At 40.4% G+C, this 15,556-nt stretch overlaps 1 protein-coding gene across 1 annotated transcript in view; it reads right to left on the bottom strand.

Moving 5' to 3' along the window:
- ADAMTS2 (ADAM metallopeptidase with thrombospondin type 1 motif 2) overlaps positions 1-15,556 on the bottom strand; it is a 1,719,397-nt gene that overhangs the window by 896,447 nt on the left and 807,394 nt on the right. Inside the window, exon 5 of the mRNA XM_086931466.1 lies at positions 6,695-6,778. Coding sequence (XP_086787592.1) covers positions 6,695-6,778 — 84 coding nt within the window. The remainder of the gene's footprint in view (positions 1-6,694; positions 6,779-15,556) is intronic.

Here is a 15,556-nt window from a genome sequence, read left to right as displayed (position 1 = left end):
TGGCAAGGAAAAGAATTTACGGCTGGTGTACCACAAAATGACTACTAGCAGACGACTACCAATCCTAGAAAGTCACGGTCAGGACAAAGCTACTATTGCCCCTGCACGGGAGGATCAGGCAAACACTGCTGCAACTGTTTCAAGAACAAGAGGGCACGCCCGGCCAAGACTTTGCAGCAGATAAATACATAGTAAACGATATACAAAGTTTTCAGGAGTACAGGCGAAATTAGCAACACTCTAAAAGTGCCCTGGCTATTGACATCAGATGCAAATCAGTGGATTGCCCCAATTTTGTCCCACATCTCACCATTCACAGCACATTACAGCACTCCTGATCACCACTGTTAACAACCGGCAGGTCTACCTCCTGATGGAGGAAAGGACATCACTTGGAGAACCATACACTTAAATTTTTAGAAGACCCAATGATGATGCTATTCACATAAATAACAGAGCGGAGAACAAAGATATACCGCACCGTATATTTGACGTGAATGAGGGTCTTCACAACACTGAAACCCTAGAACCCAGCAAAAACAGGATACGGGATTCATTCTCCTTTGATTTATGACCCTAATTTCCACAGCCACTTCAACACACACACTCTTTCTCTCTCTGGCATACTTACTGTCCAAGGCGACTGGTGTGGCAGAAAGCAATGCAAAGAATGACATTTAGTGTAAGTAGAAGGAGTGTTTGTACTAGACACGTGTTTAGTAAGCAGCTTTATTTAAATTTGAGAATTGTTTCCATTTGTAATAAATCAAAAGATTTAAATGAGCAAACTAATTAACCAGAAATGCTATTTATTGCTGATGATTTGTGGAGAAAGATGTTGAATTATGGACATAAAATATGTACTCTTCTGGGAGGTAGAATTATAGGAAAGTAAAATAATCAAGTTCACTGCTAAAGATGGTTCCAATGTTTTCTAGTCCCAGTGACCAGGATGACCTAGAGACTTTTTAGGGGCACGTAGGTACAATGTTCATCTATCCACTGTTGTTTATTGGGGTCTCAGGGGTGAGATTTTCCTTGATAATAAAGTGTAAGGGCTTTATTTGGAGTTTGCCAGATGGCATACTACATCACAAATGTGGCTCATGTCCCGCCCACTGCATTACAAGTGCATTATAGCCTAAGTGTAATAGGGTACAAGAGATATCATTCACATTTTGACTGAGGACCGCATCTGCCAAACTCAAATAAGGTCCTATAGTCCTTATAGGAAGAGCAACTTTATGGATATGTGTATTTGTGGTGGTGCCAATTCAACAGTGAACCACTAAAATGCAACATTTTACCTTCAAATACTTGTTAGCCCTGTAGGTTTGGATGTGTTTCGATGGGAGTCTGTATTACAGGCTTGGCTGAGGTTAGGTTGAACATAATAAAGTGTTATCCAAGTAGGGGTTATTGGTGACTCTATGGTTATGATGATTGTAGCTTGATGCTAATGTGAGAAAAGACTGGGCGTTACAGAGAGCAGTAGAAATCGCAAAGAAGCAAGAAGTGAATGCAGATGAATACTGACCAACTTTTATTTGTTCACTGTACAGGTTTCTTCAAGGCGAGAACTATGCCATCTGAAAATCCAAAATACATTTTTGACTGTGGGAGAAAATAATGTAGTAACACCAATTGTTCCAAGGTATTGAACGACACTCAAGAAAAATGAGAAATATTTGGTCTTTACATTTTTGTAATGTCTACTCGCGGTGTGTAGGAGGCTGTCTCAGTGGCAGGATGGAAGCCTAAAGATCTGATTAAAAAACTAGAAAATCTAGTCGACTAGAAAAGGAACCTTGCGATCTTCTAGGCATAAATAAAGTAGCAGTTTTTGCTTTAAAACTAGATAATGATTAGGCTTGACAGTGATACATGAGTACAGAATCCTATAATTTGAACTGAAAGACTACAGAGGAGAGAGAAATAAACTTTGAGTAAGGGAAATAGTTGCAGACAACGGGGCCGACCTAAACCGGCAATGGGTTAAGAACACTTAAAGAAAGACGCTCAAAGATGGAGACATTCACACTGGGACAAGCAGGCATAACCATTAATGCAAGCAGACACAAATAAAGCCCTTGATACAGAAAGACAGAAACACAAGAGAGAAAGAAATGCAAACTGGGAAAGGGAAACACTGATGCTTAAACATTGAGAAAAGATGACATCCACCCATATATTTGGACGGCAGACCAAGGTGACCACCATCAACTCTTCTTAGTGAAGACTTGACACAGTAAGGTAAACTTTATTTGATTTGATTTGCAGTTAGGTTAAATACAACACATGCATCACCAAGAGAGGGATGCATCCCCTGCTCGGTCATTCACACCTAACCCATATATATCAAAATCCAGCTTTCATCTGGCTTTTGCAGATCAGGTTCTGGGAGCTCTGAATGTGATGCATCACTAGCTGCCACCTTACTGTCAACTCCTAACGTTCTATGAATGCAAACGGGCCACTGAATAGACAGGGGTACAACTGGTAGTCGTAGCCTTTTGCTTTGCCTGGGACTTTGCCATTCTACTCCTAATTCATGGGTGCGGACCTGATCTTCACATACAGGGGGCAGAATGACCAGAGTGAGAAGGCCATGAGGCCACACGGGCAGATCTGCATTTTGTGCGGACAAGTTCAATGACCTAATCTTTAAAGACACTGTGTTAGAATACCTTCTTCCTGCCTTTGGTGTGCACTGCGATTCATAGGTCATGGGCGGAAGTTTTTCTTGGAAGTGGAGGTCCTAGAAAAGGCTAATGAGTCTCTTTGGCCCCATTCTACAACTTTCATGAGGTAGCTCACCCATGCAAGAGCTTGCACGTGCAATTCCTTGTGAACTCCAGCACTGGTTGTGCTGGGGGCCTCGTGCTGTGATGATATTGCTAGGTGCTCAAAAATAGTATTTAACGGCCAGATTCATCAACGGAAAATCGGCTCGCAAAGGGCCAGATTCTGAGAATCTGGCCCTTTGCGAGCGCAATTTTTGCATTTGGGATTCATCATCCCAAATGCAAAATTCGCTATTATAGAATTCGCAAATTTGCGAGGAATTGCATTTAAGGAATCTCTATTTGAGATTCCTTAAATGCAATTCATGAAACATTTAAAAATTGAGAATTTGCAATTTTGGGCCGCTATTTACCGTGAAGTCAAACCTCGTGGTAAATAGCGGAAACTTAGAAAAATGCACTTAAGTGCATTTTTCTAATTTGTATGTTACACACACACATGTCCTTGGGGCATGTGTGTGCGTAACACCAGCATCCAATATCATTTCAGGGGTGCAACAGTGTGTCCTTTGGACACCCCTGCACCCTTGAAATCGCAAACTCAAAATGCGAATCGCTAATAGCGATTCGCACATTGACATGTCTTCCCATTGACATGTCTTCCCATTCATTCCTATGGGCCTAAAGGCCCATAGGAATGAATGGAGAGATATTCCTTATTTGCGATTAGCAATTAGCTAATCGCAAATAAGGAAGCTGTAGGAATTGCAATAAATATTGCGATTCCTACATGAATCCCGTTTTGCGAGTCTGTAATAGCGATTCCTTATAAATCGCTATTTCAGACTCGCAAAACATGTCGATGATGAATCTAGGGGATAGAGTGCTGGAAAGCCCCAATGAATACTAAAACTCTCAGAAAACAGCTTACTCTTCTGGGTTGGCCAATAAAGAGTGATAATGCTCTTTATACCTTCAAATGCTTGGTGTTCTCAAGCAGTGTTAGTAACACTGCATTGATCATCTACATTGGTGGTTTATTTACTACTACATCAAGCGATTGCCTCCAGCTGACATTCTGCAAAGCATATTTCATCCATACAACCTGAACTGCTGGTGCGTTGGTGTTTCCTCCTTTCACTCAAAGATGTAACAATTCTTTTGATGCACTAAATGTCTTTGTATAAAGGAAGTATAATACTTGTTATTGTTTCCCGCCAAAAATAAAGAAAGTAACTCTTTTTAATAGTACTCTCTTGGGCTAATAATTTGGAGAGTGCTGCAGTGATTGAAAGGATCAAGACACTAATTGCATTGATGACAGTGAAAAGAATCCTTTGAACATAAAACGAAAGCAGGATAAATGAGTTATGTCCATGTCCAAGACTTTCCTAAAAACTTTGGTTAAATAATGCCTCTGGCGAGAACAAAACAAGCATCTCTTATTTGAATATCCCTTTTTAGGGGATTGCAGAATGGAATGGGTCTGTGGTCCATCGATCATCGGCAAATGGAACAGGAACCTTATTAGTGGTTGGTAATAATCTCCTACCGTAGGAAGGAGGAGAATAGCTGTCAGGTGAAGTCTGTTATGCGTATGATGATTAGTATTGTGATAAAACAGGTAGGAAAGAGCTAACTGCAAATTAGCCCCTAGCTCAGGACAGAGAGTAAGTGTCTGTGAAAGCAAAACATTTTGGTCCTGGTGACAGATTTAAATTGAGGATTAGCCCATAAGCATTTTATACAGGTTGAAAAAAATAATAATCTGTGCAAAGATGTGTTCCTCGGATGAACAATTTGTACCATTTCACCAGTTCACATTGAAACTGGTTGGTGATAATTCCAACAGTTACCTAGCCCATTGGGTACTTGGAGGAGCAGATATTCCCCCTTGTCTTCAGCCTATTTCTCCTTCGATGTGTGTAAATATTTTTATATCCTGTTAACTAGCAGTGCCCAACTTCCATGTATTCCTTTGACCCATCCACTTTCCTGTTCCACACCCCTTCTTTTGGGGTGTGGTTATTGATCTCAGGCACAACTCATGCATCACTCTAGTCTTTGCCAGGTATTCATCCTAATCTGGTGCCTGTCAATTTGGGAACCTGCTCTAAGTTCCATTCAGTAGTCATCTTTTGTCCTGCATTTACATGGGTATTATTCCCTCAGTGTTGTCCTCCTTCTGGATGCTTGGCACGTGACATCTTTAGAGTCCTAAATATTGACTCTGTGTTCCTTCTTCCATTAATGGAAGAGTAGAATCTTGGGATACCAAGAGCTGCTCTCATCAGCTTGTGGAACTCTTAGAGCCAGGCACCCAAACCAAGCGTTGCAAATAAACCTTTGAAGGTTACCACCAGGTAAGACCCCCCAACTTGTCACAGGAACAAAGAGATCCTTCAAAGCACAGAGCAAAAAGGGTTTAAGTGGCAGTGAGTTCTGGTATATAGAATGGCGACACTCTGAGGAATCAGGAGTCATTTGGATAGTGAAGCAAGATTTAACACTACTTAATAATGTACCAGATTTACTATGGCAGATGACAGAAGGATTACTAAGATTTGGTGCACAACATGTACAGCTCACCCTACAAATGAGAGTGCAATGAAAAGGCAGTGAAGGGCTTGGGTGAGAAATGAATACTTGACACCATGCTTAGCAGTGGTTTAGTCTATCTAAATATTAGCCCTGTGACTTTGTCACAATTATTTGTTTGTATGCATTATGTGTAGTTTGAGCAAGTTGTTGCCACTATTGCAGGTTCTTTATATGTTGGATTCACCTAGGCAATTGTGATCTGGGCGTAGCGGCTTTGCATACTATATGTTGTATATCTTGCCTCTTATATTGGGAAGTTGAGTTGGGTTGAGAAGCCTAAGGTGAACATCATGGTCAACTGATTTGTCAGTTCCTCAACTATAATACTCCTCAGTTGGTTTGGTGGAAGGGCAGACCACTAGATACTCAGTTACACCCATGGGGCTCTACAGTCTGACCACTATGCTTGAACTTTGGTAACTTCAGACACCTTCCCAGTGTTTGCCTGGTATATAAGGGGTACATTAGATAAAGGTTATGGGGCCAAGTAGGTTTGAAGGGAGTGGTTTCGGGCTGCATTTCACTGTTAGTTTGTTCTTACCACAACACTACTAGGGATGGTGGTATGCTGGAGAGTCACAGTGACCTTGGCCATTCTGCAGACCATGTTGTCTTTTTGTGGGGCCCAGTGCTCTTCAGGTGGGAACAGAGGACAGCATCTTTCAACACCCTCCTGAATCAGGTAATGAATTGCTCAGATAAACATGCTCTCAATTTAGTGATGATGATTGGTGCAACCTATTAATCAATGGCCTAGATATATTTTAAGTTGGAGGTGTTTACCTAATGTGTTTATATGTTAGTATACACATATAAACACGTTGCAATTACAATTAATGACACTTAGTAATGCATAAACATGTGGGATGAGATGTCATCAGCATACAAATAAAGGTGTGCATCATATTGTTGATATGAAGCACTTTGAGTGAATGTTATCAAATAATTAGAAAAATACAATTTCACAATAATAAAGTTCATTAGCGTAACAAATGAATCACTGGTGGTGTCTATTTCAGAGCTACACACTCACCCAGTCTCCCAGTGCCATTTTCTTGCCACCTTTAGCACATGATGGCAGAAGTGGCTATTAAAGTTAAGTTACTACATTAATTATTGCCTTTCATGACTTCTGAAGTTTTGTGTGGTTGGCACTATTCACTGACCAACTCCATTAACTAATGTTTATCTAACGTTCAATCAATCAGTCAATCAGTAGATTTGTAGAGCGCTACTTGTCACCTGTAACCAGTTAGAGACTGGATTGTTTGTTAATCATAGGTAAGTCTGTAAACATTTTATATGTATATATTTTAAAATACAGAAATAAAATAACAAGAACAACTTACTTTTCCATAACTAAGCATGATTATCCTCACCAATACGACATTGATGTGTGCACCCAAAGAATCATCATGGTATATTTCATTAACCTGCAAAACAGAGTTGTTTATACTGGCTTAGTACAGTTCACAGATTACAACATTGCTGAAATTGTAAACAACAACAGTTTTTCTGACAGTGGAACAAATTAAACCAGATGAATAATGGTAAATATGACTCAGTGGTCTATTTAATTTTCTACTGTGTGTTAAGATCAAGAAGCAATTTCTTACTTATGCAATGATTTAGAATAAGGAGTATGGTAAGGTGCAAACAACAAACCTGTAATCAAATCCTTAAAATACAAAACGGTAATGGTTTGGCCTAAAATGTGTACAATTGTATTTATGCAACAATCATTGTACAATGTGAAGAAATATGATCACCCATGTGAGCGAATTTAAGATGTATGTGTGTTTTTGAGCATTATGAGTGATTTAGAGTTTAGGGCCCACATCTCACTATGATATAATCAGCAAAATAAGCATGAATTTATAGCTTGTCATGAGTGGTATAAATTACCAGAAGGAAAAAAAAAGGTCCATAGACATCTATCTAAAATAGCCTGTCTGACAGCAGTGGCCCTCACGGATCAGATGTAGGGGGGCGGGAGCGGGAGGACGCGGAGGAAGCGGGTATAAGAAAATAATAAAATAAAAAACTTACCTTCTCGCAGCTTCTCTCCTCCAAAGTCCTCCCTCGCTCAACCACAGGAAGCACAGCGAGGCTCCCAGTTAGCCAATCACGACGCTGCTGGTCTAAACACCTTGGGGCAGATTTATGTCGGACTTGCGCCACGTTTACGCTGCCGTTGCGTCACGCAATGGCGCGGAAACGTGGCGCATCCCTGCGACCTATTTACAACGTGACGCATCTAGGCAGATGTGTCACGTTGTAAAGCCCTGCGCCACATGAAACCTGCGTCAGGTTTCATGTGGGCGTTCTGTCGCAGGGTGGGCGTTCCCTCGTAGGAAAGCCCCGTAAAACTGACGCAGTGAAATCTACAAGATTTCACTGAGTCAGTTTTACGACGCTGCTGGGTCAAATCCTTACGCCTGCTTGAAGCAGGCGTAAGGAGTGACGCACCACGTTATGTATGGGTGGCCTCTGTACATTGCAGGAGTTGCGTCACACTTGCGACGCTACTCCAGCAATGCGCCGCCCGTACACCACAAGATGCGTCACGCATCTGCCCTTCCTTGCACTATGGTGCGCCGCATTGTAAATGCGGCGCATCTGTGGTGCCGCAAGGAGAGAATTGCGTGACGCATCAGTTCTGGCGCATCCCTGTTGATTTGCAGAGATGCGCCAGAACTCATAAATCTGCCCCCTTGTTTCAGCGCTTAGACACTAACTGGAGGCCTGGGTATGTTCTCCTCGTAGGCTGCGATGCAGCCTGCTGCATGGAGAACATGCAATAAGCCAAGACTGGTTTGGGTGGTTGAGAGGGCTTGCCAAGCAGTCATTGACTGTGCACTTAGGAGGGTGCTGCCTAAATAAAATGATAATAAGGCAAGTATCATTTTATTTTCCCTTTGTTTCACTGCATAAAAGCAGTGGGACGACACTCCTCTGCTTAACGGAGGAGCTCCCACTGCTGTCTGAGTGATGTAAATGTAGATATTGAGTCCGCATGAGTGACTTGGCCATTCTGCTGCATACTTGTTGTGAATTCTCCACTTCCGTAGCACATGTGCATTCCAGAGAAAAGTCTAAGCAGAAGGAGCAATTTGACTGTCATCGTTTGCCAAGTGTCTGTTCACAAACACTGAATTTTTATTGTGCAGGAAAGTACAGAAATGGACAAGTACTAATGCTGTCTTTTGTGATGTAAAAGTAAAACGATTTGTGTAAAATATGCAATGTTGTCTTTAAAAAACTGGAAATGTACATAGACATGTACACATTTTTTGTAATAAATGTGGTGCCTTTTTCAATCAGCACCTCACAGCTGTGTTTTAAAAAAGCTCAGTTGGAGCTTAGTGTCTGGTTGAATCCATGTTCAATACATTTATGTTAAGGTGATGCCATCAAATACGAGAAGCATACGCTCAGCAACCAAAATATCCACGTATCAAAACTTGTGCATCCAACAATCTTGGACCCACAACTCATGTTTACGTCCTGATCACTTTCAACATGCCATTCTCTATAGATAGCTCCCTCGGGTTCCGGATACGGTCCGTTAGTAGACACTGTGAACATAAAGAATTGCTTCTTAATCACATTGACACGCACTAGGTGGTGCGACAGTTTTTCAAAAACATGAAACACTTCACAGTAGTCAACGGCGCCTCTCTCCGGTATTTAATCTTGTTGATCAATCTCAAACTTTCTCATCTTTCAGTTTCCAAGTGCAAACTATAATGGGTTTTAACCTGCTCGTTTAAATATTACATATTTCAGTAAAGGCAATGAGTCAGCCTTTGCATTCATGTTTTTGTTCCTTAGATTATCTCATCAGTTCTTTGGGAAGAATCAAAAGATATAAAAAAAAAAATACTTAAGATAAGATATTTTTACATTTTCATTAAATTGCATTTCCTTGTGATTGTCCAGAGAATGTCCCTTCGTTTTTCTCACAGCTTCCGAGTGTTAGCAATGCACCGGAAGTGTTTAGTATTACAATCTATATCCCAATAGCCCTATCTTTCTTTCAGCAGCTTTACTACAGCAACTTTTTCAAACCACTTACATATAGGTAGGCCCTTTTATGATTGGTTTCTAGCGGAATTTTTATGGTCTGAATTCTCTTCGACTAAATTCAGGACATAGCACACTGCCTTTGCAATGTATTGATTTACAGAGAAAAAACCTAAACTCAGCCATGTATTTAACTTACATATGTACAAGAGCTTAGGCCTTTATTGTAGTTTTACACATTGTCACTTACTTATGCGACAGGAAAGTAGATGACAGCTAGATTTTTTCATAAACTGAATTGATACTAATTGCCATAATCCACCTTTATTGCTTGATCTTCCACAAATGTATTTAATTTGTTTAAAGAATATAAATTACAGACAGTTTGGAGGTCTGGATTTTTGGGATACCCGTAAACACGTTCCGGTACATGTCCTTAAGATGGAAATCAATCACCAATTGCCTAGTTTTCATCTTAAGAAGTCCATATCAAGGTTTGCATGGGCGGCATAACTGTAAAAAAAAAAAAGTCCCAATGCGGGTTGTAGTTTGGCCTTGTACTATAAAAAAGGAGGTGGAGCTGAACAGCAGCTCCTACACTGAAAGCCTAGCTGCAGCATTAGCATGTCAGATTTCAACTGTTTTGCCATGTTCAAGCCTACTTCTTACCTTACATACCTCCTCAATACGGTGAACATTACCCAGTTCCATGTTGTTTAGATGTTGAACATGCATGTACGTTAACTTACATGTTTTTGGAGGTTTAGAGTTTGGAGGACCTGTTACAAACGTTATAGATATCCACTCTGCCTTATTACAAGTAGCATTGTATGTAATGCACTTAAAATAAAGCAGATGGGATAACCATCACATTTGTGACGAAGAAACCCATCCGCAAAACTCTATGTCAGGACCTACAAGTGCTATTTACTGCAGAGGCTAAAGTAGCTATGCCATTGCCAGAGCCTACACAAAGTTTAAAACTATAATTGGGTAACTTGGCTTAAAAACAGGCCTTGAACTCTCATTCTCGAAACATTGTATTAAACAGAGAAAATCTATTTCCTTGGCAAATTTAGAGTTTTTGTTCAAATGGTCCAAAAAGGATTTATGGAAAGGTTACTCATTTTTGCCAGAACTAGAAGCTTTTAACCAGATCTGCTAGGTATCCTTCTCATGCAGTTTCTGTAATTAGATTGATTTTCCTCAGCCCTGTGGTCATACAGAAAGTATAAGGTACAGCTGATACGTCATTTACCTGGAGGACAATTACCCTTTATGTGCAGCAGCCTGGCGGGAATCTTTCCATCGTCAGGGCATGGGAATTATAATTAACAGCGATCCAAGAAAACACCGCCCTCCCCTAATGAGTTTTTGTGGAGGGATGGAGGGAAACTGAAACATTTGACCCACTCAAAGGCATATCCCTATTTGCCTTTGAGTGGGTCAAATGTTTCAGTATTGGAAATTTCTTCCATATATCAGGAAATAGTGTGAAAGAGTATGTGAAGGCCTTCCCAAAGACTCACTGCTTTTCCAGGAGAGGGCAATGCCATATCATACTAGGAAACCATAGAAAGGCTTAAGTAACTCAGCCAATTGAGTTCGACTTCCACCTTCTTAAAAACAGTGTGAAAGTTTTAGTCATAAGGAAGAAGATGTGCTCAAATATTAGGGAGATTACAGCATCTTAAATTTACAAGGAGTGGTTCTGGAAAGTCTACAAATTGCTTTTGTGTGTCCTCAGGGAGTCCAACACCTGGAAATCAGAACTCAGCTAAGATTTGGAGAAAATATTAAGAAGATGGTCAGAATGTCACTGTTTGAGGAACGATTGAGGAGTTGAATCCCACTTTCTTTTGGACCGATGTACCAAAGGTTGTTCTCAAGGGTCGGGGACAATGGTCTCCTGAATTTCACAAGAAAATAAAGGACGATTGTTCATTATGGAAGAATAATCAGCAAGCCACTGTGACTGGACATTAGCTGGAGGCCTTGCTGGAAACAGTGAATGAGCCAGTTTGTATCCATGGTAGTTTGGAACTGACAAAGTCTCCCCTCAATGTCAGAAATGTAGGATTAGAACATCAATGAAGGCCTTGCAAAACAATCTCAGCACAACTAGCATGAGACAGGGTAAACAATGGAGGTTGTGGAAGATCGGTCACTGAAAATGTAGCAAATTAGATTGCTCACTACAGTGGTGGGGTAAGATTTTCAGGATGCAGTAGGGCATTTACCAGCTGCAATCTATGATCTCTTTGCTTGGCAATGTCTTTTAATTCCATTGGCTTCTTGCTTCGATAGATCGTCCCCTATATTTGGCATACAGCACTATTGATATTCTTGTCCTTGTCTGGTGCCCTTCTGTTCCCATCATTCAACTCTTTGGTATGCTTCTCAGTGGTTTGCTATTTATCCTTTTTTGGTCAAGTCTGGAGTGTACCATCTGCTGTTCCAAAGTAGTTTCTTGTATTTCCTGTGTAGTTTCGTAGGTATACAGTTTGACGTCTTTTCTACCCATGCTCAGATCTATGGTAAGCTTGTTGGTTGGCAGGGCTGAGGTGTGCTTTTCATTATATAACTCCAATATAAATTAATATATAGCTATGCCCACTTTTTTCACTAATTTAAATACTGGATATGCATCTTTCAGAGTGAATGTTGAGTCAGCCACCAGCTGCTACTACTCAGACCAGATTTTCCCAAATGCCACTCTACAAAAGCAAGGGTTCCTGTATTGTTTCTCTCTCTTTCCATTTCCCCCTTCTTCTTTCATGGGGTATTTCATTGTACAATATCTCTAAGTGGATTAGGGGCAGCTGGAACTCTCAGAGAATCCACCTGCTCCACCAGAGCTTGACATTTAACAGGAAAGATTTCCTGGATTGTCCTGGTCAGAGATTTTTGCAGCAAGATTCAAGACTGCTACTGGATTATGGAAAATAAATAATGGTTACACTGAAGTCATTTAAGCTTCAAAAAAGTGGGAAACTCAAAGTGAAGTACCAAAACAGGAAAAGGAAGCATTGCTACCCCAGTGGCAAAGCAACCTGACCTTCCTACTTAGAGCTTTTGATTCCAGAACTTAAGGTTTCAGTCTCACCCTAAACTCTTTGTATAACTGACAACATAGAGCACAGCCTTTTATAATAACAGGATATATTCACAGTGAGATCTTACTGTACGTATAAGAGCATGCTTCATTACCAGGTGGGAACTTGGTGTTACAGGTTAGGTATTCCCTATGAATTTGGGAACACCTGATGTCTTGCACATGTATTGGTATCCATAAAGTCCACAAACTCATCTCTAACATTTGCCATTCTCCCAACCCTGAAAAACAGTGATGCTTCCCTCTTGGTAATGGCAAAAATAAACCCCTTCACAGGGTGGAAGGAAAAGAGGGTTTCTGCGCAATGGTAGCCGAGTCATTTAAGGAGAATCAATATTTTCCCTATTGCGACTCAAACAGTGGTATTGACAAGTGCATCTGTGCTTGTGTTGTCGATTGTCTTGCGTAAAAATATACATTTATATATTTTCACATGAGAAAAAAATGATTTAGAAACAATTTACAGGCATGTCATTGGAAATAGGGAAATATGTATGAACTCCAAAAGTAAGTAAAAAGCACACATGTGAGGTTGTAAACTTATGTGTGAATCATGTATGAGCTGTTTATACCCAAACCACTTTAAAATATATTTAAATTGGCCAATGGAAGCAAATCAGTATAAATTAACCTGCAAAACTATACAGGGGTCTTCATTTTCAGGAAAGCCTTCAGCTCAAAGTAGTTTAATGTCAGTCATGAATAATGAGCATTTAATAGGAGAGATTTGAAATGATGAAGGCATCTTATGATTTTTTTTAATTGATTATGAGAATGATTCTTGATGAAGAGAATGATAGGATTATGGTAACAATGACGTAATACTTAATAAAACAAGACCTAATAATAAAAATATTTCTGGCACAGCCAACAGTACATGAAGATTTCCAAAACCAATTCACAAGACCACTTGCAGTAGGGAATTGTATTATTACAGATAGTGACATGCTATTACTTAGAACTATTATTGTAATTTATACCTTTCCTATTAATGATACAAAAGATTTTTCAGAAGTAATTAAAAAGTTAACTTCAAATTGATAGTAAGCCGTTAGTAATAGCTAATTCAAAATTGAATACAGTAATATACCATATAAGAAAGGATGAAAGGAAGCAATACAGCGCTACTTGACCATGAAACAGCTGTGGCATATTCAGAATCTTTCATGGAATTACAGATAGCCCCTTTTGTAATAATTTGCATTGTGAGACAGAACTTCTGTTGTACACAATGGGAACGGACAATGGCAGTAATTTACCTCTGCCTATACAAATGTTTTTAAGTATGCATCTGAAAATTAAAATGTTTTCTATTACAACAGGTCTACCGATTACTGTAATATGGTAATGAATAATTAATTACCTTTCACAGCAGACTTTGGATATGAAGACAAATTGCTACTATTCACTGACTATCTACAAACCATAGATAGACCAACACTGTTTCTGGAGATTAGAGATTTTCCTGTGCGTTTTTTAAATACAAATGTCTATCAAAACGCACGAAGTAGAATCTTGACTGTACATTAAGATAATGCCAAAAGTTCATTTGCTATTGAATTTAAGTAACACATTTCAAGAATATTTGAAGGTGGCCCAGGCTGTGAACCCTTGAGAGTCAAATGGATAGTGTCACGACTTGCTCCCTGCGTTCTTGTGTCCACCACCATGGGGCTGAACTGTGGGACTCTCCAGTGTTCTAATAACCTTCCAGATACTCCTCTGCATGCATATCCTGACTTCCATCCATTTGGTCACTATTTTGGGAATTTACATCTATTCCCAATCCATGCGGGTTTTGTGAAAGCCAGCCTGCTCATGCTTGAAGCCAGCCTGCCAATGTTTGACACCCTGTTACTTAGAATTCCCTGCTCACTGCTTCGTCCCCACCCCTGCAGGTCAAGGATGGGTGGAGGAATTCAGCTCACCTGTGGCTGGCTGCTGCTAGCCTGGTCACACCTGATACATGTGATTACTGTGAACTCTTTTAAGCCCCAGCTCCCTTCAGGCCAAGGTTGGTCATTGTAACTGTGTACCTGTGAGACCGACCTTTGTTTCCAGTGTTTTCTGAGCTTTTGATATCCTTGTTTCCTGTGTTTCCATGCCTTTGGTATTTCCTTGTTCCTGAGCTTCTGCTGTTTTCCCAGCATTTCTTGTTCCTCAGTTGCAGCTGTTTCCCTTAGCCCTGAACTAGCACTGCCTGCAGTGCTACCTTGACTTTGGAGCTTTAGCTCAATTCTTGTTCCTGCCCCAGCACAGCCTTCTGTGCCATTTTGATTTCTTGATTCCTGATTCAATACTATTTTAATATACCCTTGTAGCCTGCTCTTTTGTATATCCTTTTGCAGTCCCTGCTTTTCTTCCCATATTCTTGGTTCCAGTTGCTAGTTTACTGTCTTTCTATTCCTGCTGTCTTGCTTCTATTACCTTGTATGTTTGTTACTTTCTTTCTGCCAAGTGTGTCCTGTGATTGCCTTCCTTTTCCTGTTAAGCATTCCTCCTTGCTAGCTCCTAGTCTAGTGTGCTTGTATTTAGTTCTTCCCCCTTGCTGTTACTGCCTTGCATGTTCATGTGTGATCGCCAGGATCCGTGGGCACAGCTGACAACCCAGGTGTTGTTTCTTGTTCACTGTATTGTCTTTGAGTTACATTTATACCATCACCATAGGTATCAGCACTACAGACCCTGCTCTTGCATGCATATCCTATATGTGGGTATTTGCAGTCAGTATCTGTAACAGCAAATGTGGGTGAGCAACTTTCTGATCTTCAGTCTTACCGTGTGGAGCTGCAGAGTGCTTTACCCCACATTCCCTTTATTGCTAATGTTGTTTTGTGTGTATATTTATGTATATATGTCTGCACGTCCATCCTGGGTGTAGTTATTCTGAATGTTAAATTGCCTCTTGGGTGCCCATCCTTTGAGTCTTGCCATCATGATTACTTGTACAGGCTTTCACTTTGGATCCCTTTTTCTCCTCAGACTTCCTGTGTGATCCTGAGGTGTGCTGTACTCCTTTTTCTGCTTCATTTTCTACCCAGTTCCTAGTCCTTGTCCAAGTCCCTGACTG

This window comes from Lissotriton vulgaris, chromosome 7 (assembly GCF_964263255.1).
Source record: "Lissotriton vulgaris chromosome 7, aLisVul1.2, whole genome shotgun sequence".
Classification (NCBI taxonomy): domain Eukaryota; kingdom Metazoa; phylum Chordata; class Amphibia; order Caudata; family Salamandridae; genus Lissotriton; species Lissotriton vulgaris.
Note: the sequence above shows the minus strand (reverse complement) of the source record. Positions and strands in the feature narration are given on the sequence as shown.